Source organism: Equus asinus, chromosome 5 (assembly GCF_041296235.1).
Source record: "Equus asinus isolate D_3611 breed Donkey chromosome 5, EquAss-T2T_v2, whole genome shotgun sequence".
Taxonomy (NCBI): Eukaryota; Metazoa; Chordata; class Mammalia; order Perissodactyla; family Equidae; genus Equus; species Equus asinus.
This window is the reverse complement of record NC_091794.1, coordinates 100,619,108-100,636,263: the sequence shown is the minus strand read 5'-3', so window position 1 is coordinate 100,636,263 and position 17,156 is coordinate 100,619,108. Positions and strand designations below refer to the sequence as shown.

Genomic DNA, 17,156 nt, shown 5'->3' with positions numbered 1-17,156 from the left:
AGTGCCTGGGGGCACCGGCTTCAGCAAACAGGCCAGTGGCGGCCAGTGAGGAGAGCAGAGGGGTGAGCTGGTGGGAGGCAGGACCAACTTCCGGAAAGAAAGGGAGGAGGGCAGACTCCCGGCTCCGCATCTCTCTCAAGGTCATTACTTCTCGCTCCACTGCCCTCACCATAGTCTAAGCTACCAGTCTCTCTGGCCCAAATTCACATCCTGTATTTCCAGTCTCTTCGAAACGCAACTCAGGGGCTGGCCCCGTACCAAGTGGTTAAGTTCGCATGCTCTGCTTCAGCAGCCCGGATTCATTGGTGGGGATCCTGGGTGCAGACCTATGCACCGCTCATCAAGCCACGCTGTGGTGGCGTCCCACACAGAAGAACTAGAATGACCTACAACTAGGATGTACAGCTATCACTGGGGCTTTGGGGAGAAAAAAAAAAAAGAGGAAGATTGGCAACAGATGTTAGCTCAGGGCCAATCTTCAAAAAGAAAAAGTAAATGCAACTCAGAGCATGTCACTGCTCTTGCTTAAAACCTTCCATGGCTCCCCACTGCTCTCAGGACACAGAAGAAGCACTCACAACCAGTGGTGTTCTGGTGAACCCGCTCTGGGGGCCAGAGCAGGGGAAGGAGACAGACAAAGAAGGCCTGGTTTGTGGCGGTGGCTGATTTCTGTGGTGTAAAGACACCTACTGTGGCCGGTTTCCAGCAAGCAGCGGTTTAACAACTGGTTCACAAAATTCCTGAAAATGTCACAATCGGCTCTCACGAGCTGGTAGGAACCGGTGCCCGCACACCACTGTGACTGGTAACCCCCCGTCAGCCGCCCTGTTCTGTGCCCTGTGCATCTCCCCAGCCCCACTGGGCACCACGTTCCCCCTGGATCCTTGTACTCCCACTGCAATGGCCTGCCTCCCATCCCCTCTGCTCTGAGCTGACCTGTCGCTGGGCCTTTGCACGTGCTGTTCCCTCTACCTGCCATGCTTGTCTTCTGCCCACTGTCACTTCCTCAGGTCACAGCAGAGAGTCACATCCTCAGCCTTGGGCAGGGGCCCCTTTACACTCCATTGTACCTCCTTGTATCTGATGCACTTTTCATGTTTAGCTATGTGACCTTCTGATTCATGCTCCTCTTCCCCACCAGCTGTAAGCCCCGTGAGGCAGGGCCCTCATCTGTGTGCCCAGCAGGGGCTTCATTCTCACTGGAGCTCAGGCCACTGGCACCCCTTGGAGTTGGGCAGCCTTTGTTCCCCCAGCACCCAGCATGGGACCTGGCCCGTCTTAGGTAATCAGTGAATCTTCCTGAATCTTCCAGTTAAGTCTTTGTCTTCTTGTGCTTCCCTCTTGGGTAGCTCCTCCTACCTCCATCGAAGTGGTGGCCGCTGACTCGCCAGCCCCCTTCAGCCGCTACCAAGCCCAGAACTTCACGCTGGTCTGCATCGTGTCTGGAGGGAAACCAGCGCCCATGGTGAGTACCCCTGCAGTGCCCAGTCCATCCTCGGTCCCTGCCGGACCACCCTCCTTCATGGCTTGTCCAGCTGCAGGTGTCACCGCGATGCCCACTCTGCAGAATGAAGGAGGGAGGGTGTGGGCTGCGTAAGTCCACTCTGCCCCATCCGCCTCCGTCTGACCTCGGGCACTCCTCTGACCTGCCCAGGCGTCCACGTGTCTCTCTCCCTCCCCGTCTGCCAGCACTGGAACCCCCACTTCCCTGGACCCTGGAATCCCAGAGCTGCACAGTGGGAGTGGCTGTCAGGGGAGCTGGCAGCAGGCACACCCCAACCCCATTATTGAGCAGGGTGGAGACAAATGAGGGCCAGAGATGGGGAGGGATGTGGCCAGAGTCACCCGCAGTTTCTTGACAGAGTGGAACCCCTGCTCTGGCCGCCTCCTACTCAGAGGCCTGGGAGTCCAGCTCCTGAGTTACTGTCGCGGTCCTTCAAGGGGCAGGGGCTGGAAGGGAGAGCGCTGGCCTGAGCGTCTGTCTGGAGAGCTGCTTCTAGCACCGGCCTGGCCACGCGCACTGAATGATCCCGAGCAGGAAGATCCCCCTCTGCGTCTCAGCTTCTGGAAGGAGGCCCGGGGGCCGGGCAGTGTTAAAGTTTTACGGCTTCCGTAGAGGCAGCAAGGACCCGTTTGGTCTGAATGAAATACAGTGAGGCCCCATGTCTAAAAACATCTGAAAGGGAAGGAGGGCCAGTTGCCCTTATTGATCCTGGAAGTGCCTCTGTGGAACCCGTAAGGTTCCTGGAACCCACACTGAGAACCCATGGGATACATGCTCCCAAGGTCCCTTCCAATTTTGACTAGTGTGACACTTTGGGTCTTGACCCTGTGAGTGTCATACGTCACTAGGATTAGCGAGGGGTGGGGCTGGAGCCATGGGCAGGTAAGGGTAGAGCTCATGGTGGGGAGGCCAGGGCTCCCCTCATCCCAAACTCTGATTGTCACTTGCAGGGACCAGTGGGGTGACCTTGGGCCCCAGGCCAGACAGACCCAGCTGCCCAGGACAGGGCAGTAAACAGGTGTGGAGAGACCCAAGGCAGGGCAGTAGGCAGGGGCACATGGGCACAGGTGGGCAGCAGGCAGGGGCACACAGGTGGGCAGTAGGCAGGGGCACACAGGCATAGGTGGGCAGCAGGCAGGTACACACAGATAGGCAGTGGGAGGGGACACATGGGCACAGGTGGGCATCAGGCAGGGGCACATAGATAGGCAGTGGGTGGGGACACACGGGCACAGGTGGGCAGCAGGCAGAGGTGCAGAGACAAGCCTTTGGTGAGGCCTCTCTCCCTCCACCCACCCGTAGTCCGGAGGGGACAGATAAAAAGGCAGCTTCAAAGCTGGCAATTGGTAAGAGTGGGACGTGGCCCCGTTTTCCCCTCTGGAGCGCATAAAGAGGTCTAGCCTCCTTAAAATCAGACAAGCTGGTCTTTTTACCCAAAGAGAAACTCCTTTTCTGGGGGGCACAAAGAAAGGCTCCTCACAGCCTTGGGGCTGCGGGAAGACCACCTCCCAGCCTGCCTGCTCCTGCCATTTAAGACGTGGTAACAAAATATTGCATTTATATATAAAAGATCTTCATCTCCCCACATTCCAGGCATCTTACGTTTGCCTGGGACGTCAGAACTTGAAAGAATTCTTTGATATAAATTACAAACCTGCTTTTGAAGCACTTTTCAAAAAAAAAAAAGAAAGAAAAAACCCAAAGCAGGCTATTATGTGTGTGAGAGATTTTTCGTTGGAGCTATAAACTCTGACAGATTCTCCCGTCCCACATTTCATTTACCACCCCCCACCTCTCCCACCTCCCTTGCCTGCAGCCCCCCCGCCCCTGCCTGTCGCCCATCCTCCTCTCCCTCCCCCCGCCTGCACCAGCATCCCTGAGAGCTTCTTCCTGCCATCCTTTCTCCCCGTCTCCCATGGATTTATTTATCTGATTTATTAAAAAATGCACCCAATTCCCACAGGCCTCTGGCCACACGTAGTAAAATAAAAAGACAGCAAATTAAATTAAATGCCGCCTCTCAAAACTTGAATTCCCCATTAGCAGACAGAGCGAGAAGATGTTTGCTTTCGCCTCCTGCCCACACCTAGCTCCCTCCCGCACACGCACCTGTTTTCTGCCTTCCATCTCCCAACCCTCCAAAACGCGCACACACAGACATCCTCGCCTCTTCTTTCTTCTCCCGACATCTCATTTCATCTCCATGCACAGCCACCTTCTCTCTCCTCCACTTGATCTCCCCAGGTGGGCATGGACCACGCCTTGGAGCCCAGGTGGCTGCCATGCTGTGTCCAGGGCCCTGTTTCTGTACATTGTTTCATTTAAGCATCCAGGGCCCCCACGAAGTAGGTGATCTTATTTGCCTTTACAAGTAAGGAAACTGAGGCCCCCAAAGGCTCGCCAGCTGGTAAGTGATGGAGATGGACTCAGCCTCTGCCACCAGGGCCAGTTCCTCTGAGAACCCGCTGGGAGGTCCAGGTTGTTGGCACAAAATCTTTTCTCACACCCTCCTTGCAATTTCAGGTTTATTTCAAACGCGATGGGGAACCGATCGACGCAGTGCCCTTGTCGGAGCCACCGGCTGCAAGCTCTGGTCCCCTCCAGGACAGCAGGCCCTTCCGCAGCCTCCTGCACCGGGACCTGGATGACACCAAGATGCAGAGGTCACTGTCCCTGCTGGACACTGAGAACCGGGGTGGGCGTCCCTACACGGAACGTCCCTACCGCGGCCTGACCCCGGATCCCAGCATCCTCCTCCAGCCGACCACCGAGAACATCCCAGAGACGGTGGTGAGCCGCGAGTTCCCCCGCTGGGTCCACAGCACTGAGCCCGTCTACTTCCTGCGCCACAGCCATACCCCGGGCAGCGACGGCACCGTGGAGGTGCGCGCCCGCCTCACCTGGACGCTCAACCCGCAGATCGACAACGAGGCCCTCTTCAGCTGTGAGGTCAAGCACCCAGCGCTGTCGATGCCCATGCAGGCCGAGGTCACGCTGGGTAAGGCTTGGTGGGTGCCATTCTGCCAGCCTCCTGCAGAGCCGGGGGGGTGGGGCTTGGAATAGGGTCCCTGGGCTGCCTGCCCCCACGGAGATGGGGAGGAGACGGAGGAGCAAACAGGAGTCAAGGTCAGGCACAGAGGGCAGAGTCAGAGGCCATGGGGGGTTTACTGAGCTGGATGGGAGAACGTGGGAGGTTATGGGGGAGGGAGGGTCAGGGGAGTTTGCTGGAAAGGGTCAGGAACGCAAGGGATCAGGGAAATTCGCTCAGTCAGGATCAAGAATCTGGAAAGTCAGAGAAGCTTGCTGGATGATTGTTAGAAACAGGGGAGGTTTTTAAAATTGAAGATGCAACGTGGAAGCACAGGGAGGATGCTGGGCAAGTGAGGAGCGCGTAAGAGTTGAGACTTTTCAGGAAGGGTGGCTGAGTCAGGGCCCAGGGGGCCGGGAGGGTTTTCTCGGTCACATTTGGGAACAGAGGAAGCGACAAGGAGGATTTCTGGGTTGAATAAGTGACCCGTGAGCTCAGGGACAGCTGCCAGGTAAGCCACGAACACAGCAGGCTGGGGGCTTGCTGGATCAGGGTCAGGAATGGTGAAGTTCATGGGAACATTTGCCAGGCTGGGGGCTTGCTGGATCAGGGTCAGGAATGGTGAAGTTCATGGGAACATTTGCCAGGCTGAGGTCGAGAACACACAGGACATGGGAGGACGTCACTCTGGCCTACACTTTTAGGTACAATGGAAGCGCTGCCATCTGTGGGGATGTGGGAGGTGAGCACAACCAGGAAACTGGACGCCCAGGACCAGCTCAGCCTGGGAACCTGGTCCCCACATGTGACCTGCTTCCTCTTCCCACAGAGCACCGACTCGGGCATCCCCAAGATCTGACTCCTCCCCCTTAGACATCTCCTCCCAGCTGGGTCGAGGCAGGGAGAGGACACGTGGAATCTTCTCTACCAGAAATGTCAGATCCTTTACTGGGGGACTTGGCAGGGAAGTGGACACACGGACCGTGTACTGACCCTCTCTGCCTGCAACTCTCTGTGCCTTCATCTGCAGCATCCAGAGGCTCGTTCTGAAGCCCAAGATGCCTGTCCTTGTCCTCTGAGTCACCTCCAGTGGTGAGGGGCTGCACGGAGCCACCCACAGCCCCTAACCCAGGCCCCTCACGACCAAGGTCAGAGAGCAATGACTGACACGGGTTGGGACCACAGCCTGTATCAGGGAGTCCAAAGGAACTCTGTTTTTAACTGGCCCACCAGAAGTCCTGGTACCTCCTCTGCCCCGAATACCTAGTGAAAGGATTTCATGTACATAAAGCACCTACTATGTGCCAGGAATGTTTGTGAGGCTCGTCTCCTACATTCCTCACAAGTACAAGTTTACCACGCAGCCCCATTTTACAGATGAGCAAAACTGAGGCTCAGGTTGATGGAGTCGCTTTCTCTGAGTCACCAACTTGCAAGCAGCAGAGCTGGGATTTCAAGCCAGGTCTGTTGGTACCTTCTCCACTTTCCTCAATACCAACCACTGAACTCACCAGCCCCGGGACCAGACACCCTTACTGGCTATGGGGTTAGTTCCCTGAAGACCCATTAAAATGGCCCTGGGATTCCCACAGGCCACCTGCTCACACAGAAAATAATAAGGGCTAAGATTTAGCACACACCTACTATGCACCATGTGCCACGGACTACCCAATTGGTGATCCTCCTGGTAACTCAATGAGGTAGGCTGTATTATTGTGCCATATCACAGGTGAGGCAACTCAGGCGCAGGGAGGTTAAGTTGCCCCAGGTAAGTGGGAGAGGACTCAAAGGCAGCCGTGAGGCCCCAGAGTCTGGCTCTCAGCCTCTCCCTGTGCCTCCTCACAGCATCCATTTGTCACGGGTGCCCACCCTGAGTACCATTTGCCCATCGCTCCATAGAGGGCTCAGGAGCCCCCCCTGAGGCCAGGCCCTGTGCAAGGTGCTGGGACCTTCTCCATCCTGAGCCTGCCCAGACCCCTCTCACAGCCCTCCCACGGACCCTATTTAGAGTAACTCTCCTTAGGCCACCCAGCTGGGTCTGACCCCAGAGCCCACATTCCTAACCACTGTGCTCTCCAGCCTGCCTGGTGGGGCTGGGATAAGGACGCACTGAGCCAGCGGGTGTGACCACTGGAGAGTGGTGTGAGCAGAGGGCTGTGGCCATGGGATGAGACAGTGGGATGGACGAGATGGTCCCAGGACACAGCAGCCAATCATCTGATGATGACTTTGAGGGTCAGGACAACAAGGGTCGGGGGGCATGTCCCCTTTGCTCCCGCTGTTCCCTCTGCCGGGGACGCCCTCCCCTGCTCAGATACCCCCCCACCAAAGAAGACAGATGCCTGGGGGTCCTAGAACTCATCTCATTCCTCCCGTTGATCAAGCCAGCACCCTTGGAGTCACCCACTTGTCTCACATCCCACGTTCAAGCCATCCTCTAGCCCTGGCAGCTCAACCTCAGCATGTGTCCCCTTCTGCCACTCCTCGTGGCTTCCTCTCCGACCATCCAGTTGGAGCACTGTCAGTTCACCCCTGGATTGTCACACAGCCCCCAAACTGGTCTTTCTGCGTCCGCTCGTGCCCCCTTCTATGCTCACCCTGACTGATCCATTTAATGTGGAAATCAGCTAATGACACACACACGCACCCACCCCAAACCCTCCAACGGTAGACAGATCGATAGAACAGAACAGAGGCCAGAAATAGACCCACATAGAGAGTCCATTGACTTTTGACAAAAGTCCCAGGCTGTTCAACGGGGAAAGAGAAGTCTTTTTAACAAACGGCCCTGGAACAACTGGATGAGCTTAAGGGAAAAATGAACCAGATCCTGACTTCATACCCACGAGAATTAATTTGAGATGAATCATAGACCTGAATGTAAAACCGGCATTGTAAAACTTAGGAATCTGTCTTTGTGATACTGAGGCAGGCAAGGATTTCTTAAAGAGGTCACAAAAAGCACCAAGTGAATAATTGAAAATTGGTAAATTAGACTTAATCAAAATTCACATCTTCTGCTCATAAGAAGGCACCTTCAAGAAAATGAAAAGGCAAAGCAGAGACTGAGAGAAAATATTCTCCATACAGATATATGACAAAGGATTGGTATCCAGAATATGTAAATAACTGCAGATCAATAATGACAAGATAACTCAATTTTTTCTTTAAAAAAAGAAGATATACAAATGGCCAATAAGCATATAAAAAGGTGTATAACATCGTTAGTCGTTAGGGAAATGAAGACTAAAATCTCAATGAGATACTATCTCACAACCGCTAAAATGACTAAAATCTAAAAGACCGATAATACCAAATGCTGGCAAGGATGCAGAACAATCAGAACCTTCATGCATTGCTGGTGGGAGTATAAAACAATACTACAGCTTTGGAAAGCTAGCATTTCTTACAAAGATAAAAATACCCCTACTTTATGACCCAGGAATTTCACATTTACCCAAGAGAAATGAAAATATATGTCCACAAAGATTTGCACATGAATGTTCATAGCAGCTTTGTTCATAACAACAATAACAAAACCATAAGTAAGCAAATGTCCATAATTGGGAAAATTGATGAAGAAATTTGTGCTGCATTCATACAATGAACTACTTCTCATCAAGACAAATGAATGAACCCCTGAGATGCACAGCGACATGGATAGAGCTCAAAAACACAATGCTGAGCGAAGGCAGCCAGACAGCCAAGAGTACATTCTGCATGAGTCCATTTATATGAACTTCTAGAACCTAAAACCAATCTGGGGATAGAAATCAGAGGGTGTTTACCTATGGAGAGTGGGGATCGACTGGAATGAGCCATAAGGGAAACTTCTGGAGGGATGAGAATGTTCTAGAGTTTGACTGGGATAGTGGTTACACTGGTATTCACATTTATTAAGATTTGTCAAATTGTGTTCTTGAGAGCAGTGCATTTCCCTGCCTGTGAATTTTATCACAACTTAAAAATCTATGAAGAATAAAAACAAAACAGAACAATTCACTAGGCTGCCATCACATTTAAGACCCATCCCAGTGGGGCTCATCTCTCTCTCTCCTCTGTTCCGTCTGCTCCCTCTTCCTCCAATACGCCCAGCTCAGGCTCACCTCTGTGACTTTGTACTGGCTTCCCCTTCTGCCTAGAATAATCTTACCCCAGCTGTTCTCAATCCCCCATCATTTAGGTCTCTGCTCAAATCTTCTACTCAGAGGGTCCTTCCTTGGCCACCCTCTCTCAAAGAGCCTCCTCCTCCTTGTGCCATCAGCTGCTTACCTTGCTTTGCTTTCTGGCATCACATTTATCTCCACCTGGAAGTATATAATATATTTCCTTGTTGCCTGGATCCCCCACTAGAATTTAGGTTGTGTATGGGCAGTCTTTACTTGCCTTGTTCACTTGGTACAGGGCTCAGTACAAGTCCTAACATATTACTTAATAGATACTTAATAATTTTCTGGGTTGTTACGAAGAATAAATAAGGCAGTGCATAAAAAGTGCTTAGCGTAGTGACAGACAGAGTAAGTACTCAGTAAATATCAGCTACTGATATTATTTGTCACTGTTTTCCCACCGTTTCCCTGCATAGTGACTGACACAGATTAGGCGTACAATAAAGAACTAGGTGGTAGAGCAGATGAATGAATGGATGGGTGAGTGGATGGGTAGGTTTATGGGTAGGTGTGTAGATGGATGCTGGATGGATGGATGGATGGATGGATGGATGAGTGATATGATGGAGTGGTGGATGAATGGATAGAATGAATGTTTGGATGGACGGATGAGTGGATGGATGAGTGATATGACGGAGTGGTGGATGAATGAATAGAACGAATGCTTGGATGGATGGATGGGTGGATGGATGGATGCATGGATGTATGGATGGATGAGTAATAAGGTGGAGTGGTAGATGAATGGATAGAGTGAATGCTTGGATGGGTGGATGAGTGGTATGATGGAGTGGTGGATGAATGGATAGAATGAATGATTGGATGGATAGATGGATGGATGGATGGATGGATGAGGGATATGGAACAATGGATGAATGGATAGAATGAAAGCATGGATGGATGGATGGATGAGTGATATGATGGAGTGGTAGATGAATGGATAGTGTGAATGCTTGGATGGATGGATGAGTGGGTGGATAAGTGAGTGGTTATCTTAGCGAACACCCGGAATTCCTGGGGGGAAACCTAGAGAAGCTTTCCCAAGATATTTCACACGGCCATTGGTGCAGCAAATGCTCAGGTTAGGTAAAGAGGGCATCTTATATAATCAGGATGTTTTGTATTTCCCTGAGCAGATGCACACCACTTTATATTTCACAATTTTCTTCTCATATCTTGAGAAATCTTCTCATATTTCTCCCCCATTGTCATTTTCAGAGCAACTCCTCATATAGGGTAGTAGCTTATTGTCCCCATTACAGGTGAGAAAACTGAGGCCCAACAAACTGAATTGACTCATCCAAGTCCTGCAGCCCGAGCGAGAAGGCTAGGCCTGCATCCCAGGTCTCTGAACTCCTGCTCTTTCTCTATGTCCGGGAGTCAAGAGGCGTGACAGCCCAGGGGCCGGGAACATTCCCTTCCAGCGTCCTCAGTGGTCTGTTCCAGGAGCAGGCAAGGGGGCACCAGGATTTGCCTGCCAGCAGCTGCCCATGGCCTTCACCATGGTGGTGGGAGTGCGAGGGTGATGGCAGCTGGCCTGGCCTCTGGGAGCAATCTCGCCACAGCAGTGAGGGCAGGAGGCAGAGGGGCCGTCTGCTGCAGAGGCAGCTGCCAGGACAGAGCTCAGAGACACGGGGGCAGAACAGCCCCTTCACCTGCCACCCACTGCCCCTCAGGGTCAGCGCCACACAGGAACCACAGGAACAGGCAGCTGGGGCGGCAGGGGCGGGTCCGGCTGCCCGGGTGGGAGAGGGCATCCGGCTCTCCGTCTCCTTCACCCCCGGGCTGAGAGCCTCCCTTGGAAGACCCGCGTGCCATCCAGTCCTGTTCCTGCCACTCCCTTGCTGTGCGACCTCGGGCCAGCCACTGCCCTCCTGAGGGCCAGCTTTATGTCCTGTAAACTGAGTTTCATGGTAACCTGCCTGGTAAACACCAGGAAGGGTGTCACAATCCTAAAATGGGGTCCAGCACATGTTGTCACCTGATAAACATCGAGTCCTCTCCCCTCGGGGCCTGAAGAGGGTAGGTGAGGCCTTTAGAAAACAAGGCAGCGAGGGATCTGACCTGCAAGGGGAAGGTGCCTGCCCTGTGGTCCAGAGGTCCAGCAGTCCAGCTTCTCTGCACAGGGGGTGCCCTCCTGCGCCCTCTGCTGGCTGCAGCGGGACAATGCTGTCCCAGCCGGACAAAGAATGAGGACCTGGCTGCCCCGCGCAGGGCTTCCCACCTGCAAAGCGACCTCCGCAGCTCTTGAGAGTCCACAAAGAAGGCGAGAAAGTTACTTGGTCCCCTCCAAGCGTTGGTCTCCTTAGGGGAACAATCCCAAAGGGTTGGAAAGTTAAATGAGATCACGCATAAGGCGCTTAACATAGTGTCCCGCTCTTCCCATGCACCGGACAAATGGTAGCCCCCAAACTGACCGTCTCCGATGTCCCTAACAACCCCGTGTGGTAGGTAGGCAAGGGCTGCCGTCATTGTTCCCACTGTGATTGGGGTAAAGCCAGGTGAAGCGATGCTTCCAGGGGCACAGGCTGGATCAGGCCTTGCTCTGGGTCTCCCAGGGCAGCACTCCCTTCTCGAGCAGGGTGGATGTACCACCAGAAGCCGCCTCGCCTTCCCTGCCATTGCCTCCCCTCGATGCAGGCCCAGCTCTCCCCACCGAAGCTTCTCCCAGCCCCGGGTGGCACTTCAGATGACTTGCTCGCAGTTTAATTAATGGTCCTTTGGTTTCACTCTCAGAGAATGAAATTGGCAGTGCCTGGGAGACCACCCACGTCTGCTGGCTGCTCTGATTTCTGCTCTGAGAGCTCTGAGTGGGAAGGAGAGGTTCTGGGAGCAGGCAAGGGCAGACGAGTGTGGTCCCAGCCCAGCCCAGGCGGGGCCTGGGGACAAAGCTTTTCTCCTGCTGCTACCCCTGGAATGGCCACAGAGAGGGCACAGAGCATGGCCCTCCCATCAAAACCCTAATGCCTTCCTCCAGCCCAGGAAGCCCTATAGATCTGTCCCCAGCCCCACCCCCATGAACTCCCTGACCTCAGGGCCATGCCCTGGCTGTCCCCTCCGCCTGGAACCCTCCTCATGAGCTTCACACCCGCCCTGGGTCAACTTTGCAGGAGCCCATCCTCCCTGACAGTTTCTGGTCTGGGCACTTGTTTGCATATGGGGTGTCTCCCCGACGGAAGTGCAGGCTCCATGTTGGCGGGCACATGGTCTTGTTCACACTGCGTTCCCAGACCTGCCCCAAAGCCTGGCACATGGTTGGCTCAGTGATTGCTTGTTGAACTAATGAATGAATGATTCTGGGAAAAGATCCCTGGCCTGGAAGTCAGGGAACACGGGAAATTCACCCTGTGGGTGACCTTGGATGAGCCCCTCTGTGACCCATGGACCTTGGCTCTCCAATCTGAAACCTGAGGGGAGGGACTCAGTGACCCGGATGGCCCTTCCATCGCTGATACTCTCTTGTCCACAAGACAGCAATGCCCTTGGGCGTCTTGTCTCCCAAGCTCAGAGATATAAAGGGGCTTGAAGGAAGTGATGTAAGGACGTGAGGAAGAGAGGCAGGATGAGAGATGTGGTCCCCCCACCCACCTCCAAACTAGAGATTCCAGACAGTCCCCCGTGGGCAGGTTAACCTGGAAGGAGCCCTGGAGCAGGAATGAGGAGACCCAAATTTCGGTCCCAGCTCCTCTTCACTGTACGACCTTTGGCAAGTCACTTCCCCTCTCTGGGCCTCAGTTACCCCAGCTGTACAATGGGGATGTTGACGGCAGAGCCCACACAAGGATTTGGTGCAGGTGGGAGTTTGGGGTGCCTCCAGCCATCGCGGCTGCCTGAGGATGCTGCTCCCTGCTCCCAGCTGAGTCGTCTCCCGGGTGGAACCTCTGCTGGGCATCCCTGACTCCACTGTCCACTGGGCTCCTCTGATCTGACCCCTGTCCACTGGCTGGTGCTTATCTTTCACCCCCACTGAGAGTGAACCCCACGAGGGCAGGGATCCCGTATCGCTGAATCCCCAGGTCCCAGACAGGGTCCCCCAGGTCCCACTGCAGGGGCTCGGGGACTGTGTGTGAATGAACGCAGGCATGAATGAGTGACATCCTCTGAGCTCCCAGCTCAGCAGCAGCTCATCCCAAGGATGCTGACTGTTGGGCTGGGACTTTCCTCTCCATAGCCCCTCCCCCTGCTTTCCTCCTTCAGCTGTCCCCCCCACACACACCTACACCTCTCTGACCTCGCCTTCCTCTCCCTGCAGTTGCCCCCAAAGGACCCAAAATCACAATGAGGCCCAGCAGAGCCCGCGTCGGGGACACGGTGAGGATTCTGGTCCACGGATTTCAGGTCAGCCTCTCTCTGAGCATCTGGGAGGGGGTGGGAGGTGTTCAGGGCACCAAGTGGGCACCAGTGTCCCTGGCAGCATGCCCCAAGGCCCTTCCCTTGACCTCCAGCACAGCCAGCGGGCCTCAGTCTCCTGATCTGTGTGATGGCTCCCATCGGGAATGGCAAGAGGTGCATGCTTTGCTCTCCCATGAAGACGTCGGGGCAGTCATAGCTCACGGGCCTTGACACCCTTTCCAGCCCCGGAGTCCTCCTCTTACTGGGGTTCCGGGCAGCCACACCCAAGCTGTCAGATGAGAATGTGTGGCCAGCCCCGGTCAGGCCGGCCTCTGCCCCCTCCTGCTCCGGCACAGTGGCTCCTTCCGTGAGCCGACTCTGCCCTGCTCCGCCAACAGAACGAAGTCTTTCCGGAGCCCATGTTCACGTGGACGCGGGTCGGGAGCCGCCTCCTGGACGGTAGCACCGAGTTCGACGGGAAGGAGCTGGTGCTGGAGCGGGTTCCCGCCGAGCTCAACGGCTCCATGTACCGCTGCACTGCCCAGAACCCACTGGGCTCCACCGACACGCACACCCGGCTCATCGTGTTCGGTACGCTGCGCCCAACCGTGGGGAGGACTACTGGGGCGGGGCCTGACTGGAGCCGCCCGCAGGAGGAGCGAGCAGCTGGGGCCCTCTCCCCTCAATTTGCCCCGAGAGGGTGCCTCACAAGGAGGCATGTAGTTCATCAGTTAAAACCAGGGAGTTCTGGGTTCGAATCCCAAGTCTACCAGGTGGCAGCCAGGCAACGTCGGGCAAACTACTTACCCTCCCTCAGTCTCCCTGTCTGTAAAATGGGCTGATACCCCTCAGCCCACAGAGGCTGCGTGGCTGCACGGAGAGCACACGTGACACCACATAGCAGGTGCTGGGTGAAGGGGAGCTCCTTTGCTGAGTTCTGGATGCCTTCCATTCTCTAGTTCTCTTTCCGTTCTTTCCAACAGAAAACCCAAATATTCCAAGAGGAATGGAGGACTCCAATGGTAAGTCTCCACTTGCTTAGAAGCGAGTGATGTTCAAGGCTCCAGGAAGCTCCGGCCCCCCAACCCCATGCCTCAGGCAGGGAGGTGTCCTCTTATGGACACAGTCTGTCCTTAGTTGGGCAGAGGCTGGTCAGAGGTTGTCAAGAGTGGGCACAGAGGCAATAAAGGGGGTCTCACCATCCCGAAGCAGCAGAGAGGGATTTCCAGGGACCAAGCATGCCCCCCCCCCCCCACTATCCACAGCAACTCCAGCTCTCTTAGCTCAGAGAGCTCAGCTGTCCTGGCCCCAAGCGGATGTGTCCAGCACTGACCGTGGGGTTGTGTTCTGGGGCCCTGGACCACTTTGCAAGACAGCTGGGAGCACAGACAGATGCCTCGGCTGGGACCCTTTGTATTGCCCTCCCCGGGCTGCCACCCAACCTGAGCACCACCCCATGGGACCCAGACACTGTTCCCCAACTCCCCAGCCCTCCCCTCCCCACGCTAAGCCAAGCTCGCAGTTCACAATGGAGGGCCCCCCTCCGAGTCCCCACTGGAGGGTCCTGATGGCCACCAGAAAGCCAAACCGCTGCCTGGCAGGCCTAGGACAGGGAGGGGATAGTGCCCAGTTAGGTGGGACAGGTGGGAAGGCAGGGACCTGAACTCAGTGCACCCTGACGCTCAAGTCCAGACTCCTTGGGGGGCCGTTTGAAGCACTGCCCTGTGCCCGGGCTCCGCGCCCCACCACACCCTCCAGAAAGTGCCGGGAACGGGCAGGCAGGCAAGCCCTGACCCTGCACCCTGCCGCCTGGCACAGGTTCCGCTTCTGGCCCTGCCGGCGTCCGGCTCACCTTGGTGCTCACCCTGACAGTGGTCCTGGAGCTGACGTGAAGGCTCGGCCTCGCTCCTGCCACTCCGCCTGGCACTGACGTCTCTGCCATTGGTTTTCATTTCTTTTCTAAACTATTTCCAGTCTTGTTCTTAGTCTCTTTCTGTCCGTGTCTTGGCTTCTTCAGTCGGTTTAATTAAAACAAACAGAACGATTTTCCCCACCTCGGTCTGTGGCTCTGGATTCTTCATTTACAGCAGCGAGAGGGTGCCCCCGGCATCCAGCACTGGGACAGGCACTGAGTGGGGGAGGCGAGGAAGGAAATCGAAGACACGTCCCTCCCCTGGGGGCATCCACGTCCTGACCCCCAGCACCTGTGACTATGTTACCTTACGAGGCAAAAGGGGCTTTGCTGTTGTGATGAATTTAAATTGGGAGGATCCTGCTGGATTATCTGGGTGGGCCCAATGTAGTCACAAGCATCCTTATAAGAGAGAGGCGAGAAGACAGTAGAAGATGTGATGACAGGTGCAAGAGTCAATGCAAGGAAGGGGCCACAAGCTGAGGAACGTGGGCTGCCTCCAGAAGCTGAAAAGGCAAGGACACGGATTCTCCCCGGGAGCCGCCGGAAGGAACCGGCCCGGCCAACACTTTTAGCGCCATGTGACTAATTTCAGCCTTCTGACCTCCAGGACCCGAAGGAAATACATTTGCCTTGTTCTAAGCCATTAAGTTGGGGGTCATTTGTTACAGCAGCCAACAGAAACACATACAATCACACAAGATGTTTGCAAAGGCCAGACCTAGGGGTGGCACAGATTACCTCTGCCTGCATCCCGTTGGCCAGAAGTCGTCACACGGCTCCCCCCCAGCTGCAAGGGAGGCTGGGAAATAGTCTTCCTGGGTACCCTGGATGGGGAGATGGGGCAGTCAGCACAGAACATCGTGTCTGCCACGGAGAAGCAGGGGTGCGTTCAATGACTCATTTCCGTGTAACTCTGTCCAGGCCGGGGCATCAAGAGGAGGGAGCGTTGGGAGGACTCATCACCAGGATGGCCCTCATCCACCTCAGCTGCATCGAGTTCCCTGGGCTGCTTCCCCCTTCCCAGCCAGGAGAGACAGGACCTCACTGCGCCCTCTGTCCGTCTCCCAGGTCATGCAGACATCCCAGCGGATCGGGACCCATCCGTACAAAACTCCAGGCCTCAGACACACCAGGCTGGGGATTACACAGGGGCTCTGTCCCCTTGCTGTCATCATAGCCCCTCTGACTCCCTAACTCTTCCCGGGAATTCCAGGCTCAGATGCCCAACTTCCCACTGTCATCCTCTTCTCCATTGGACATCTCATACTCATTTCCAGCTTCACGTGGCTGAAACCCAACTTTGATTTGCCCTTCCAAAGCACGCTCCTTCCCCTCCCCAGGAAACGGTGCCGCCCCACCCAGCTGACCCGGTCAAACATTTAGCTGCTCTCTTTCCTTCATCTCTGCACTTCCAATCAATAGCTTGTTGACTTAACTCTCAAAACTCGTCCTGAATTCACTCGCTTCTCTCCTTCTGCATGGCCACCACGCTCCACACACAAAGCCACCCTTCCCTGGAAAACTGGCTCGGCGTCCCGGCTGGTCTGCAGACTGGCCTCGTCCCCCACCCTCCACAGTCTGGTCTCCCCACAGCAGCCAGCAGGGTCCTTGTAAACACTGATCATTCCGTGGGGCCCCCAACTCTGAACCCTCCAATGGTTTCACATCCGCTATAGACTGAATTCTGTGTCCCCCCAAATTCAGATATTGAAACATCACCCCCCATGTGACTGCCTTTGGAGGAGGGGCCTTTGGGAGGTGATTAGGTCATGAGGGGGCAGCCCTCATGAAAGGGATTAGCGCCCTTATAAAAGAGACCGTCGAGAGCCAGCTTGCTCCTTCCACCACGTGAGGACACAGTGAGAAGCTGGCAATTTGCAACCTGGAAGAGAGCCCTCGCCAGAGCCTGGCCACGCTGGCACCTGGTCCTGGACTTCCAGCCTCCAGACTGTGAGAAATAAATTTCCATTGTTTGTAAGCTCCCTCGTCTGTGGTGTTTTGTTACAGCAGGCCAAACGGGCTAAGACGCCATCACACAGGAAATAAATCCAGACCCTGTAGGAGTCGTACACGATGCAGCCCCACCTGCTGACCTTGTCTCGTCACACACACTCTCTCTCTCCCTCTTTGTGTCATTCACACTCATCTTTCCTCAAACTCTTCAAGCCCATTCCTGCCTCAGGGCCTTTGCTCTGCCTGTTCCCTCTGCCC

At 55.0% G+C, this 17,156-nt stretch overlaps 1 protein-coding gene across 6 annotated transcripts in view; it reads left to right on the top strand.

The window, feature by feature from the left end:
• IGSF21 (immunoglobin superfamily member 21) overlaps positions 1 to 16,921 on the top strand; it is a 240,438-nt gene extending 223,517 nt beyond the window's left edge. For 3 of the 6 annotated variants that reach the window (XM_070510910.1, XM_070510911.1, XM_070510912.1), the window contains 6 exons: positions 1,350 to 1,465; positions 4,028 to 4,502; positions 12,951 to 13,036; positions 13,429 to 13,621; positions 14,014 to 14,052; positions 15,867 to 16,921. In XM_070510910.1, the coding sequence (XP_070367011.1) occupies positions 1,350 to 1,465; positions 4,028 to 4,502; positions 12,951 to 13,036; positions 13,429 to 13,621; positions 14,014 to 14,052; positions 15,867 to 16,249 (1,292 nt within the window). In that variant the 3' untranslated portion in view covers positions 16,250 to 16,921. Of the gene's footprint in view, positions 1 to 1,349; positions 1,466 to 4,027; positions 4,503 to 12,950; positions 13,037 to 13,428; positions 13,622 to 14,013; positions 14,053 to 14,848; positions 15,084 to 15,866 lie in introns of those variants that run through there. The other 3 variants (XM_070510915.1, XM_014836161.3, XM_070510914.1) reach the window with 1 other exon arrangement.
• The last annotated feature ends 235 nt before the right edge of the window (positions 16,922 to 17,156 follow it).